General features: G+C 40.8%; 2 protein-coding genes across 2 annotated transcripts in view; one reads left to right on the top strand and one right to left on the bottom strand.

The window, feature by feature from the left end:
• Nucleotides 1-2,422: 2,422 nt before the first annotated feature.
• On the bottom strand, nucleotides 2,423-8,975 carry TM4SF4 (transmembrane 4 L six family member 4). Its single transcript, XM_005525159.3, has 5 exons — nucleotides 8,586-8,975; nucleotides 8,253-8,342; nucleotides 5,642-5,775; nucleotides 2,863-3,052; nucleotides 2,423-2,643 (listed from the first exon to the last, which is right to left on the bottom strand). Exons 1-5 carry the CDS (start codon nucleotides 8,757-8,759, stop codon nucleotides 2,626-2,628), a joined length of 606 nt encoding a protein of 201 aa, XP_005525216.1. The 5' UTR covers nucleotides 8,760-8,975; the 3' UTR covers nucleotides 2,423-2,625.
• The window catches only part of TM4SF1 (transmembrane 4 L six family member 1), a 32,935-nt gene continuing 24,718 nt past the window's right edge, over nucleotides 5,995-14,211 (top strand). The window contains exon 1 of the mRNA XM_088061010.1: nucleotides 5,995-6,081. Coding sequence (XP_087917136.1) covers nucleotides 6,016-6,081 — 66 coding nt within the window. The 5' untranslated portion in view covers nucleotides 5,995-6,015. The remainder of the gene's footprint in view (nucleotides 6,082-14,211) is intronic.

Consider the following 14,211-nt stretch of genomic DNA (forward strand, 5'->3'; position numbering starts at 1 on the left):
GATTTTGGATGCATATTGTTTTTCTAAAATAATTTCTCTAGGGGAGGGGGTGGGTTTGAGGGTTTTAGTATGGGCTTCCTAGGGAGCTGTAAAACGCTGCTTGGAATAAAGGTGTGCTATTATTATAATACTATTCTGTGAAAAAGGCATACATTTCTAATAAATTTCTATTTCATTTCTAAATATCAATTTCATATTGTATATTGTATATTCAGTTATTCATATATGTATATTCAATTCAATATACATTTGAATTAAAATATGGGGGCAAAGACCTCACCCATATCAGTGTAATGGAAGAAGTCAGCCTTCCCACCCTCTGACAGCTGGAATGGCTCCAGGGTTTTGACATTGTTTGCCTTGCAGTTACACTATGAGTAATGTACAATCCATGAAGAGGGAGCTAAAGTTGAACTGGAGACAGGTGTTGAACATTCCAGACTGGAATGATGTGAAAAAACATCCCTTGTTCTGGGCTGAGCAAATTTTTTTTCAGCATTTTGTATGTTAGTTCCTCTTTTAGAGATGAACCTTTTGCAAAGAGTCTCCAGTTAATGCATCACTCCCTGGAAGGTGACATTTTCCTGTGGTTAATGAATCATTTTTCAGCAGACTGTTTACTGAAGACAATCAAAAAAGAGAACTAAGTGTATATAATTCACTTGTGCAGGGGCTGAACCAGTTTTGTCCTGCTGAAGTGCATGGACTCAAAATCACATGCACACACTCCACATGTTGTAATCTGAGCTGTTTAAATAACCAATGTACTTTACAATATACTTTAAATAACAATGTACTTTACCAATGATATCTCTCAGCTAAAACAGTGCCATGCAATATCGAAGTTGCCAGCGTGGGGTATTTCTGAGATTTTATGAATAATACTAATATTCTTTCTTTTGACTGCTATTATTTTTACTTCTGTATTAGTGTATGTTGATATTTCTACATTATTTCTATGGTATTTCTAGTGTAGTCTTTAAGTTGGTCAGGGTTCCTGAGGTCTGTTAACACTTTCACTTATCCCTGTTTGTGGCTTCTTTCTTACCATCATCTTTCGGTCCCTTCCTAGCATTGCACTCTCTTTATCTCTGCCTTCTTTTCCTTTACTGGATGCTTTGCTGACTAAAAACACAGAACAATCTCCAGTTACTGCAGAGTTGACACTGCAGATGTGTGATTCGCTTGAAAAAGCCTCAGATGTTAGGTTTAATTGAATAGATTTGGAAACACCATTGCTGGCACGTCAAAGTGTGAGTTCAGCTGGACTGCTGGTTCTGGCTTATTTACCCTTTTTCAATAAACCTGAAGGGCAAGGTGAGAATGCAGTCTGGCTCACAAGATGAAATGTGTGCACCTTGTGTGAGTATCTGCTATATATTAGCTCGTGTTAGAAAGCCATTGTGTAGCTGAGTATCTCTTAGGAGCAGCAGCTCATTGGTTTTGGTTTTAGGTATCATAGCTTGTTGCCTTTTTTTTCTTATCCCATCTCCCACAAAGATTTATGTACTCTGTTTATTGATACATCAAAGTTGTATGCTATGCAGCTACCCATCCCTTTGTTGAATGCTGATGAGAAACATTCCTTTTTCCCAAAGGCTTCATGTAAATCAAACAAGACAAATGCAAGATGAGGTGCTGGACAGCTGCTCACCAGAGATGAAAGAATAGATGTGAGACTACAGCACAGTGTGTGTGGAAATAAAGGGTACTTTCAAATTCCTGGGCTATGCAGCAGAACAGGTGGGACAGACAGCTGTTCCTGAAGAGTTTTTTCTTTACAATTTACCATCTTGTACAACATAATTCTCAGTACCTATATCAAACTGTTTAACATTTCTGCATATTGCTCAGGAGCTTTCAGTGCTTTTAAGTACTTCTAGATTCTTCAGATATCTCCTAGTGTAAATACGCAGTACATGAAATACATTTTCTGGAAGCACAGGCCACAGAATCATTATTTCAGGTGGAAAATTTTAGGAAACAGACACACCCAATATCGAGAAGCGTTGGGACATCCAGCCTGGTAAGCTGGCTTGTGAAAATTTGTTTCGGAATTTTTTTTAAAGAAGCATATTTAGTTGATAGTTGACACCCTCAAATGTCTCCAATCCCTCTTGTTTTCTCCTTTACTCCTTTGGGAGGTAGCTTGTTCTTTTTAAGTTTTAGAAGTTCTTTCTAAAAGGTATTTTTGCCTTTGAGCTAGCTCTCTATTGTCTTTCCTATCTCTTCCATAGCTCTGTGTCAAACACAGCTACTTTTTGCAAAAAGTTTGATAAACAGCATTTCCTCTTATATATAGATTGGAAGCTTTGAGGAGTTACAAGCTACCTAACTGACCAGAATAAAAATTGTATTTTGCCTGAGAATACCCTCTTTTTAAATGGAAGCTGTTTTACAAAAATAAATATGAATGTGAGACTTGTATTTCACTTATTTTATTCCATGATGAGGGATTTCAGGAAGGCTGGAAAGGGAGTCAGGGCTTCATAACACTGGTGGGAGGAAGAGCCCTTCATCCTCATCTTCTTAGCCAGAGGCAGTGCATCTGAGGGCTGCTTTGTGGAGCGGCTGCAGAAGGGATCCTCCCAGGGAGGGGAGAGTTGTCTGCAATATTCCTGTTCATCAGACGGTTCCATCTCCCTGGAAGAACGAAAACATGGAGGTAATTTCCTGACTAATATTGCTGTGACTTTCTAAGGATTGTATTACTCCTAATGGCAGCAGTGTAGGGTTTTGGCAGTATGTTAGAAAACATGATCATAGAGCTGAAGGAAGGCAGGTTTTTCTGTCTGTCAGCTAGAGGTGCGTATGTAACTCATCAGTACACAAGATAACAAAGGAGAATCATCAGTTGCTCACCCCACAACAGCCACAGCATTTGCAGTCCCCACAGAGGGTTCCAAACAGGCCATTCACCATCTGAATTCCACAGAGCAGTCCCTGGATCCCGCTCATGACCAGCAGCAAGGAGAAGAGAGTCAGGTGCCATGGGACAATATTGTCCGGTGACTTACACAGGTTCCACAATGCATGGTCAGCAAGGTAATTCCTACAGGAGAACAAAATAGTTAGCAAGAGGACAATTAAGTCGCAAAGGAGGTCTCTCCCCTCTGAGAGGTTGTTACTGCTGTGGCGTGGCTGAGGTTCTGTTCACTTGGGTAAGACTCCATTGACACACTGCTGCTACTTACCTAGAAATTGACTTCAGTTTAGTTTCTAGGTAAGTTGAAGCAAGTGATTTGAAAAAAAACAGACATCAGAAGGGAACAAGTTGAGACAAGTACATGTTTGTTACAATTGAACCATTTTTAGTGTTTTGTGAAGAAAAGATATTAGCTAAGCTGAGTATGCCAAATGGTTTTTATCTGTTCCAGTGTTTTGTCAGGGGCATTTTTGCTGCTTTTACTTGATTACAGCATTTTAGCGGGGGCGGGGGGGGGAGGTGTGAGGGACTGTCATCAGGGCATGTAATCCAATGTGTCAAAGTACAGTTGGGAACAAGGAAGTGCATTGTAATCAAAACAACTGAATTATCAAAATAAATCATGAAATTATGCAAGTCACCTCTTGCCCACTGAGTTGAAAATAACAGCTTTTGTTGTTCTAGATGCCACATCTAAAGTGAAGGTAATAACTTCAATAATTTTTACAGTCACATTTTGATTTAATTGTAAACTGCTATATTTCATGTGCATATTCTTACTGCTGACTTGTTTGTGTTCTTGTCAATTGATTTCTGGACTGCAACCAAAACTGTGTGAACCAGAGCATATTTCCAAAGACTCTCAGGATGAGATCAGTCTGAGAATCAACTCTCACACCAAGGGAGTTAGTTTCCAGCCCTCACTGGCCCATTAACAAATAATCCTTCACCTGTGTACTTCTTGTTTTCTTTCTTCTTTTTTTTTTTTTTCAACCCAAAATAAAATCTTTTTGTATATTATGTAAGAAATGCTGCCAGGTTACTCTTGACTGAGGCAGACTGCATTAAAGGTTCTGAGGCAATGAGGAGTTTACTGCAGCCCTTGCCATTCTGTTGTGATCACACCTGCTCTCCTCAGTAGTACATTGTGCCCTGTTGTTATCTTAACCTGTCTTGACTTCAGCCTGAGCAGTGGGACTGCTGGGGTTAAGTGAGAAATATACATGACACCTAACATGTTTGAGTTGCAGAGCATGAGGAACAAGCAGCTTCCAAATGCCATAGCCAAAATAAAATTATACATTATTTATATTTATTAATATTATAGATATTATATTATGAGTAGTAATTATTTGCATACCATTAAATTTCAGGAAAATCATAGAATCACAGAATGGTTTGGGTTGGAAGGGGCCTGAAAGATCATCTCATTCCAATGCCCTTGCCATGGTCAGGGACCCCTTCTGCTCTCCCAGGTTGCTCCACGGCCTGTCCAACCCAGCCTCAAGCACTTCCAGGGATGGGGCATCCACAGCTTCTCTGGGCAGCCTGTGCCAGTGCCTCACCACCTTCACAGGGATGAATTTTTTCCTAATATTTGATCTAAACCCACTCTTTGTTTAAAGCCATTGTCTTCTCCTGTCACTACATCCTCTTTTTATAAAAAGTCCCTCTTCATCTTTCTTGTAAGCTCCCATCAGGTGCTGGAAAGCCACAGTCAGGTCACCCTGAAGCTTCTCTTCTCCAGGCTGAATAATCTCAATTCTTGCAGCCTTTCCTCACAGAAGAGGTGTTCCATCCCTATGATCATCTTGGTAGCCTCTTCCATCTGTGTCAGTGATGAAGATATGAAATAACACCAGTCCTAGTAGGGATCCCTTAGGGACACCGCTTGTCACTGATGTCCATAAGGATCCTGGGGCACTGACCACCACCCTCTGGATGCGGCCATCCAACCACTTTCTTCACCATCTAACCGTTCATCCATCAAATCCATCTCTCCCCAATTTAGAGAGCAGGATATTGTGGGGGATTGTGTCCAGGTAAGTGACTTCTGTAGTCCTTCCATTATGCACTGATGGAGTCACCCCATCGTAGAAGGCCACTGGGTTGGTCGGGCGGGGCTTGCCCTTGATGAAGCCATGCTGATAGTCCCAAATCACTTCCCTGTCCTCCATGTGCATCATCAGACCTTCTATGAGGAGCTATTCCATGATCTTCCCAGGCACAGAGGTGAGGCTGACACGTCGATGGTTCCCAGGGTCCTCCTTCCTGCTCTTTTTAAGGAAGTTTTAAAGAAGCGTGTTTTCCTCTTCCAGCCGCCTGGGGCTCCACCTGACTGCCAGGACTTGGCAAATATGGAGAGTGGCTTGGTAATTACATCAGCCAAATCCTTCAGGACTCTGAGAGGTGTCTCAGATTGCTATTCATCTAAGTGGCGTTTATCCCCATATGTTGCTTATCATCCCAAGAATAACCTAGGAAGAGGCTGTGCATTTCTCTTTATTGGCCTCTCTGAAACGCAGTAGTTTTGCTATTCTTTACATCCCTGCTCTTGAACCTTATGAAGTGTTGCTGTGTGCTACAGGCACTTTAAAGAGCTTCTATAATTTAGACAAGTGATATCATTCCCATTTTTATACAATGGATTTTGAATTTGAATCATCTCACAAACTTAAAACGTGTATCATTTTTTTTCTGATTGCCTTGTCTTACCCATCCTGGAAAGGGTAGGTCCACTTTTCTCCAGTGTTACATTTAGGGCCTTTGTTTAGGGCTACTGCTGACAAAATAAGGCAGTATCCAGCTCCCAGAACTCCAACGGCGGCAAATATTATAGAAGAAAACATCTGATGAAGAGAAAATAAGGTTGTTTTGGTTCTCATTCAATCAATTAAGTGCACCCTTAATGTCAGTGAACGTACCATAAATGCAGGTGTTAATAGTCAAATAACCAACACCTGAACAGCTGAAGCCAATTAGTTTTCATTGCATAGTAAATGTGTAATGCATACTTGTAGTGGTATTTTAAAGCTTGGCCATCGTTAGCCCTGTGTGCCTGGGGAGGAGAAGGCAGAGGCTGGCAGCAGATGGCACTGCTCCCCTCTGGGGCCTCCTGTTCCCCTGCAGCAGAGGTTTTCCTCAAGAAACTGCAAGTAAGACTGAAGTCTTTGACCACTCAAGGCATTTTTAAAAAGTTGACACTATCCTTTACAAGTTAGCTTTCATATCTTGGTTATATTTGGACCAAATAATTATAGTTTTCCTTCCCAGCTCTCTCTTTAGGTTTCATATTAGTATACTTTATCTCCTCCCAGGTACTTAGCAGTGTAAGCTCTGGTAGTGTAATTGGAATGAATGGCAAAGTATGTCTTTATTTTTCTGGCTTTTTATTACAGAATTTTCCATATATACTATATGTAAGTAAATCATGCAAGAACTAATGTTCTGCTTGAATTCTGAAAAAATTCTGTAGCCATTACAGTTTGTAGGTAGAGGTAGTGTCCTTAATTGGAATAAAGTAATACAGGTGAAGAAAAAAGAAAATTTCCAGGTCATGGAATCATTTGGGTTTGAAACAACCTCTAATACCATCAAGTCAAATGTGAGTTTTTGTTCAGACCTCATCACAAGACTTGTCTTGAGTCCTGGCATGCATTTTTATGTTGATAAATCTGACAGGGAAAACTTAAAAATTATGCTTTCACAGTAGACATCATAATAATGGATTTCAGCTAACTGGAATATACAAGATTAAATTTGGTTCTCAGTCATGCTGATGGTGATAAGGCCATAGGACTCTTGTAGTGCAGTGTACTTGGTAGTCTTGACTGTATTAATATTCCCAGTCAGCTGCACTCCAGCATGCCTGTCAGCAAAGAAGGCAGGTTACCTTGCAGGCAGCACCATGCACGTGCAGGTTGGCTCCCACCAGCCAGGGCTTGCCATGGTCACTGTGTGTGACAGTGGTCACTGTGTGTGGCCATGCCCCTGGTCACTGTGTGTGTCCCCTGGTCACTGTGTGTGTCCCCTGGTCACTGTGTGTGACCATGCCCCTGGTCACTGTGTGTGACAGTGGTCACTGTGTGTGGCCATGCCCCTGGTCACTGTGTGTGTCCCCTGGTCACTGTGTGTGTCCCCTGGTCACTGTGTGTGACAGTGGTCACTGTGTGTGACCATGCCCCTGGTCACTGTGTGTGACAGTGGTCACTGTGTGTGACCATGCCCCTGGTCACTGTGTGTGACAGTGGTCACTGTGTGTGACCATGCCCCTGGTCACTGTGTGTGACAGTGGTCACTGTGTGTGACCATGCCCCTGGTCACTGTGTGTGACAGTGGTCACTGTGTGTGACCATGCCCCTGGTCACCACCTGCTGAGCAGCAGCAAAGCTGCAGTGCTTGGCTACTTGTGGAGTTCTCTGCAAAACTCAGCTAGCTTCTCTTCACTGCTTGCAGAAAATTGATCATGCAGTGTTGTAAATAGAAACAGATGGCTCCATTTCCTCCTTCTCAAAGTTCAGTCTGTCTTAGTGATATTGCATGAAGACAGGATCAAAGACAGAATTCAGGGAAAGCTCTTTGGTCAACTTCATAGGTGCAAATCTTTTCCTGATTGTTTTTCTCTCTCTCTTTTTTTTTTTTTTTAGTTCAAAATCTGTTCCTTTATTTATAAACTGTAATGATTTACTAGATCCAAAGAATTTATTTTGAAAGGACATATTTTCCTACTAGAAATATTTTAAATTTAAACTAAAATGCTTGAGAGGTTTATTAGTGTCTGAAAGTATCATTTGGAAACTTTCCTAGTGTGAAAGGAAGCTATAAATTCAAAGTGGAGTCTCCTTCACAGTGCTTAAAGTAGGAGGTTGGATTAGGTGACCTCCCAAGGTCTATTCCTTCCTGAAATTTCCTGTGAATCTGATGAGATACAGCTTATTTTGTTGGCCTTCAGTGAGTTGGGAATGTAATGTCTGACTGCCCAGGTAATTTTAAAAGCTACCAACAAAGTGGCTAAGGAGAGAACTGTTGTACTCTGCAAAACAGTGTAGATCTTTCAACAATAAATTTTAAGTGTGATAGTAACTAAAAGTATCTGGCAAAAACCAAAGAGGCCGTACTGTTGTGGTACCGGTGGTAAAACATCAGAGGCATAACACAATTTTTACAGCCTGTTTTTTCCACTTCCCAGCACTCAAACAAATGTCAGGGCTGTGTGTCCCACACTCAAGACAGCCTCTGTCTAGACTCACAATGACTGTGAGAGGAAGATACATATATCAGTAACAATTTAGCTTTTCCTTTTTCTGCCATGTTTCCTTTCACTTACCGCAAACCTCTTTCCGCAGCTTCGATTACCACAGCATCCACAGCAATCATTATTCTGAAGGCCCAAAAATACCAAGGCAGGGAAGATCATCTACAAATAATAGAAATACAGTTTGAATTGGGATTAATTCGAGTTACTTCTTCTTGTAAATATAATCATTCTATGGGGTTTTTTTTCTTATCATTAGGTTAAGTTACTTATTGCCAAACCTTTGGATGACTTATAGCTTATTTGTTTATCAAAGAAGAATTTGCAGTCCTGAGAAAGCCCAGGACTTTCAAGTCATGGCTGCAGGTGGGGGGAAAGCAGGAATGTCTGAATTTTGATACTTACCAATACACCAGATCCCAAGATCCCTCCGAAGTACCAAACTTCATCTGTAATGTGTGCACTGTCTTCAGCCACTTTTCCTCCAGGGAAAAACAACAAAATGTTAGCAAGGGTGGCGAGCACGGCCAGGGGGATGAGACTACCTCCCAGGCACTTGGCACAGCCTCCCGTGCACATGCTTCTTTAAAGGAATTGAAAGCACAATTGAAGACAAAATCTCTCAGATGTTCTCAGAACTGATTTATAAAAAGTAGCTTCACGGTGTACTTTGCAAAATCTAGTTTCTGTTGTGCCGTTAGAGGAGCTCAGCCTGTAGAATGCTCCTGTCAGTGTTCCTGCAGTCAATCCAAAATGCACTGTGCTGGTTTTTATGTCCTTGCAGCCGTGATGTCAATTTTCTGAATGTCTGTAAATGAAATTACGTTCAGGGCAGCCTTTCATTTAACTATGACAACCCACAAACTCTGTTAATATTTTACCAAGGTGGCTGACACTTCATAGTCTGGGCTCAGGACATGGGTAGATATGTGTCTTAGTTCTGGATCATCATTTCTGCTGTATATGATCTTCCTTCATACTAGAAAACATTTCTCTTGAAAGGACTGACATAAAAAGGCATAATGAGTCAGCTGATATGAATAACATGTGTAACATATTAACACATTAAACTTGGATAAAAATCCAAGTTTTTACATGTTATGAGACAGTTCTGTAATTGAAATAGTAGAGAAACTACTAAGAAAAGTATAATAGATAAAAAAGAAAAAGAAGAAATAGTAGAGAAACTACTACAAAGATAAGCCATTACAGACCAATGAAGATACACATCCACAAACCCAAGAAAGTTCTTGTGTTGCAGCAGACTAAGGAATGTTTATTTATTGGTGTTAGGCAGTTTGACTGTGCCTCAGGGCATGTGTTTCATCTTCTTTTTTGGGATTAAAAGGTTTATTTTATATTTATTTTGTGATGTCATGCTACATGATGGAAGACTGTTTACAAGAAAGATTAAATTAGAAATGCTTTAATATTTAATCGCCCTCCTCATCAAACATTAAGTTATATTATGAAGATGAATCAAAACTTGACAGTGTTTTCCATAAATTGTTTTTTGAAATTATGTCATATGCCATGTTTTAGGATAACTCACACATTTTTTTCCTTTCATAGGAAAATATTTCATATCACATATACCTAAGCTTATTCAATAAAGGATGGCAAGAAATGATTGTCACTGCTGCCAATCATATGCATTCTGTAATATATTAGGAAGACCACAGGATAGTTTTTTTGAGGACCAGTCCTAAGAATTCCAGTGTCTGTAGTGCTGAGCAGACTCATGATTTCTGAGGAAATGACACTAGTTTACTTTGTAAAAGGTTTTATTCAGATATTTATTGAGATGAATTTTTGAGCAGCTTCTCAAGTTGGCATATAATGCAACACAAATTAAGTCAACAGGTTCTTGGTATGAAGCGCAGATCTATCAGAACAGCCTAGACAGTGAAGGTGGTTGTTCCTGGTGGACTGAAAGATCCTCATGAATCACAGTGCATTCTATGCACAGGAACCTTCAGCTGACGATTTACCAGTTTCTGAAAGTTGTGAGGTTTTTGTTTTTCAAGTGTCATCATGATTCCCCTCTTAGTGTTTTTGCTAGAGGTAGTAAGGGCCGTGAACAGCACGTTCAGTTTGATATAGTTTGGAAAGCATGGCTCTTTGCATCCTCCACTGCTCAGCCAGAGCAGCTGCGTGTGCAAGGGCTGGGAGCTGCCAGGGTGCTGCCAGCCAAGTCCAGACGTTGTTGTGTCTGGCCTTTGCTCAGAATAAACAATGCCCGAGGTGTTTCCACTGCTTTGTTGCTTATCCCTGAAGGACAGAGGAGCCTCTGGGTCCGTCTGTGTAACAGCAACATACATATGGCCCCTGAGGATAGCATTTTGAAAGGCACATGCTCATAAATTTAACTTTTATCTCAAGAAGGACAGCTATTATGCAATCGAAGAAAAGGCAGAGAAAAAAATCCTGAGAGCACAGCCTACGTGTGGTATTCAGGAGGTTGTGAGCTGGGCCAGTGTAAGCAGTTTTCATGGCTTTCAACAGCCAGTTATTGATTCTGTGGCAAAGATTCAGAACCTGAAAATTCTCCGTGCATCATCTGATACATCAAACAGGCTTTCACGACATTCCCGTTTGGTAGAGCATCTGTAATTTGGCTCCCACTTACAGTGGCTCAGTAACAGGCACAGGGAAAATGTTTGCTGTAGCTGGAATATAAGTCTAAGCTGACTTTCTTCCCATTCTCTTTGTGACTAGAATGTGTCTTTTTTTGAAATTGTGTATCCTGGCTTGCAGTAAAGAGGGAAAGTTTTAAGTTGTATTGCATCCAGCACCCTGCCGTCCTGATTCACAGCAAGTGCTTCAAAGGCAGATGCTTCCACCAGGTTGTTGCCAGGTGTTCACAGCACTCCTGTACTTTCCCTTCCTCTGCTCAAACACTGCCAGTGCCACAGAAGTCTTGCCAGACCCCTCTGTTCAACTATACTCATTTATACATGGAGTTTTTAAACTATTGCCAGCTTTTATGTGAGGGCTTAAGCTACATCTTGTTTTCAGCAGGGAAGTGCCATACAACCTGAGCTGGAAAGCAGCACTCAGAATGAATCAAGAATTTTCCCCAGGGAAAAGCTGGGTGGCTTGCACACCCATGTTTTCCAGCTCTGGACATCTGTCTGGGAGGAGTGACCCATTATCAAACATTAGCCACAATTCTTGTCCTGGAATAAATGCTTCATCTTGGAGACTCTGAGTGCTGGTTATTGGGGTGGAGCCAGTCTTCTAACGTTGTGTCATGCTGTCCTCTTGAACAGCATGTTTCTAGGAGCTGTGGTATCATAATGGAAGGCACTCCTTTCTGGTGTGCTTTGGGAGGGTGTTTCCTTCACTCCTCATTTCCTGAGTCATAAAAAGCCATGCTGTGCCAAAAGGTGAAATGGCATATTTTACTGTGGAAAATTATAGGAATATCAATACTTAGTTTTGGTAGTTTCAGAAGGCTATAAGCAGTGCTGATACCGTCCAAATTTTGTATTTTGATGTATCTAGTAATTTGGAAATGTAGATAGGTTTGTCTTGATCAGTTTTTTGTGTCAATTACTGAACTCATTAGAAAATTATGACCTGAGGTCATGAATCCTTGCTCTTGTGATTTGTGTAGCTGCTTCCATATTCTAAATGTAGTTTGGATATCTGGAGCTTGATAAGCTTGTGACAAGTACTGACCCTTCCTTAAATTGAGCCAGGAGGGAGGGGAATGGTAAAAATTTTTAAGTAGGATGGGATTTACAGTAGCCTAGTTAAAAATAGGTTTTTCCAAGCCTCTGCTGGTGCTATAAGCTTGTGTGTGTGCCTTTATATATGTGTATATATATTTATATATATGTGTTATAATTTATAAAATATATATGGTGACACACTGATGTCAAGCAAGACATACTGAAGAATGTTCCTGCATAAGATTGCTCTTAACACACATAACATGATGTGGTAGTTGCTTGGTGTTGCACAGTTCCATTGAGGGCTGGAGAGAGGCTGGTAAACTGTGCACCAAGTTATTTTCTTTGAAGAGAGTGCAATGCAGAATGAGATGCAAAATGTCTCACTTCATGTGACTCAAATTTTTATTTCAATGAAGGATCACATTAGCACAAGCTGTCCTTTGGAGTATTCCAAAAAGCCCTCCAGCTCTGACAGCTGTGAAGTAAAAGGGTGCATGCAGCGGGATGTACTGAGGAGACAGACCCTGCTCCTCTTGCTGGAGATTCAGGCACTCCTCCCCTGTGAAATGCATGGATATGCAATGCATGTCAGTGAAAGGCTGAAGAGTGGGGCTAGGCATGTGCAGAAGTAAAAGCCATCATTGCACCCTATGCACAGCTTTAGCACGGGAGAAATTAATTCCCTTTCCTATTCCCAAACTCCTCTGTTAGACCTGGGGGCTGGCTGTGTGTGAGGCACCTGAGAGCAGAGAGGGGGAGTTGCCTTAGGAAAAGCTAGGTGTCATGAGCTTCCTAATGACAGGTTTTCCTGTCCCAGCCTCAGCTCTGGGCTTTCCCAAGCTCTGAGGACAGACTGTTGATGCATCCCCTTCATATCTTTTTGACCTTTGTCAAAGCTCAGATAAGAACTTATGACAAATGTAGCTTGGTTGATGACAAATGTAGGACTGGGTGGTGTCCTCAGTGACACATGGACATCACATCATCGCGAATACAAAAAAGCCAAGTATGCTGCTGATGAGTGTCTAGGAGAAGTGGGCTGGAAGGCCCATTAGAACTACTGTATTGCACTGTACTGTAACTCAGCTTTATACTCCTTTGCTGTTCTGTAGTTCTGTAGTCAATGTTCTGTTTTACATGTCTGTGTTTTACACGCCCCCACTGCCCATTTGCCAGCTTTCCCACAAGTGCCCCTTTCGACATGGAACATCTTCTGTAGGGGTTTCAACAAAATTCCATTCCTTTATTCTTCTCAAGGCATACTGTGAACATGAGTCCAAAAGTAACTGTCAACCAGTAGCAAATGGGCATGTGGGCTCTAAGTAATCTCTGATACTTCTCTAATTTATATTACATAGCTAGGTAATTTAAATTACAAATTTAAATTACATAGCTATGTGTATGTAGTACCTCTTTTTTTTTCTACTGTTACATTTCTTAAGTTTTGTGATTTTTTTTTCATTTTTACAAAAGGTGTGTTGTTATGTATTAATGAAATTGCCTGTTTTGTAATCCACAATGTGTGTAGGAGAAAACAAAGGAACTTCAGAATCGCTGTGGACTATATAAGTACCACTGAAGTACTTTTAATAATGAGGATTAAAATTCCACCTAAGGTATTTTCAAAAATGAGAGAACAAAGGAATTGTTTCCTTTAGGGTTACCTGTTATTTATTTTTCTGTGTGCTCCTTATTGTCTTGTTATGAGTTTTTCCCAAGTCACACAAATTATTATTTACAGTGGTTATACAGCATTTGCAGTTACATATTCTTCCCATCACTATGCATGCTGAAATGCACAAGTGTCCATTTGGTACAATCATCTTCTTGCTGGTATAATTTAGTTTTTCTTCTTCCTCTTGACTTTACAAAAGCAGGCAAACAAGCAGGAGATGCCTGGGAAATGATGCCAGCTGCTTCAAATTTTAGAAACAGATGAATCTGCCTCCTGTTTTTACCAGATGTGTTTATTCTTCCCTGCTTTGCAGGGAAGTGTCACAAGATGCTATCACTGGGCTTGGTTTTCTGTAATTTCTTTCTCAAAGTGACTGCTTGTCACTGACTTACATGTCTTCAGAGCCCAGCGTTCCTCCCGATTCAGTGTGTTTCTGAAGCAATATACAGTGTGTCTCCATGTCTATTATCCTCACAAAAACCCGGTGCTTTTCGTGCTTTGGTCTGCTTCTAGTTTCATCTTCTAGCAGTCAGCAGACATGATGTTTCACTAGAAGATTTCAATTGTAACTAATATTTGTACAAGGACTCTAAATCTTTGAAAATATGAGAAATTCAAATTACTCCTGCTTGAGTGAAATCTTGGCTACAACTTGAAATACATAGTTCCCATCATG

The sequence above is a fragment of the Pseudopodoces humilis genome, chromosome 11 (genome assembly GCF_049639895.1).
Source record: "Pseudopodoces humilis isolate 2021_Gansu_Grassland_sample_001 chromosome 11, ASM4963989v1, whole genome shotgun sequence".
NCBI classification, from domain to species: Eukaryota; Metazoa; Chordata; class Aves; order Passeriformes; family Paridae; genus Pseudopodoces; species Pseudopodoces humilis.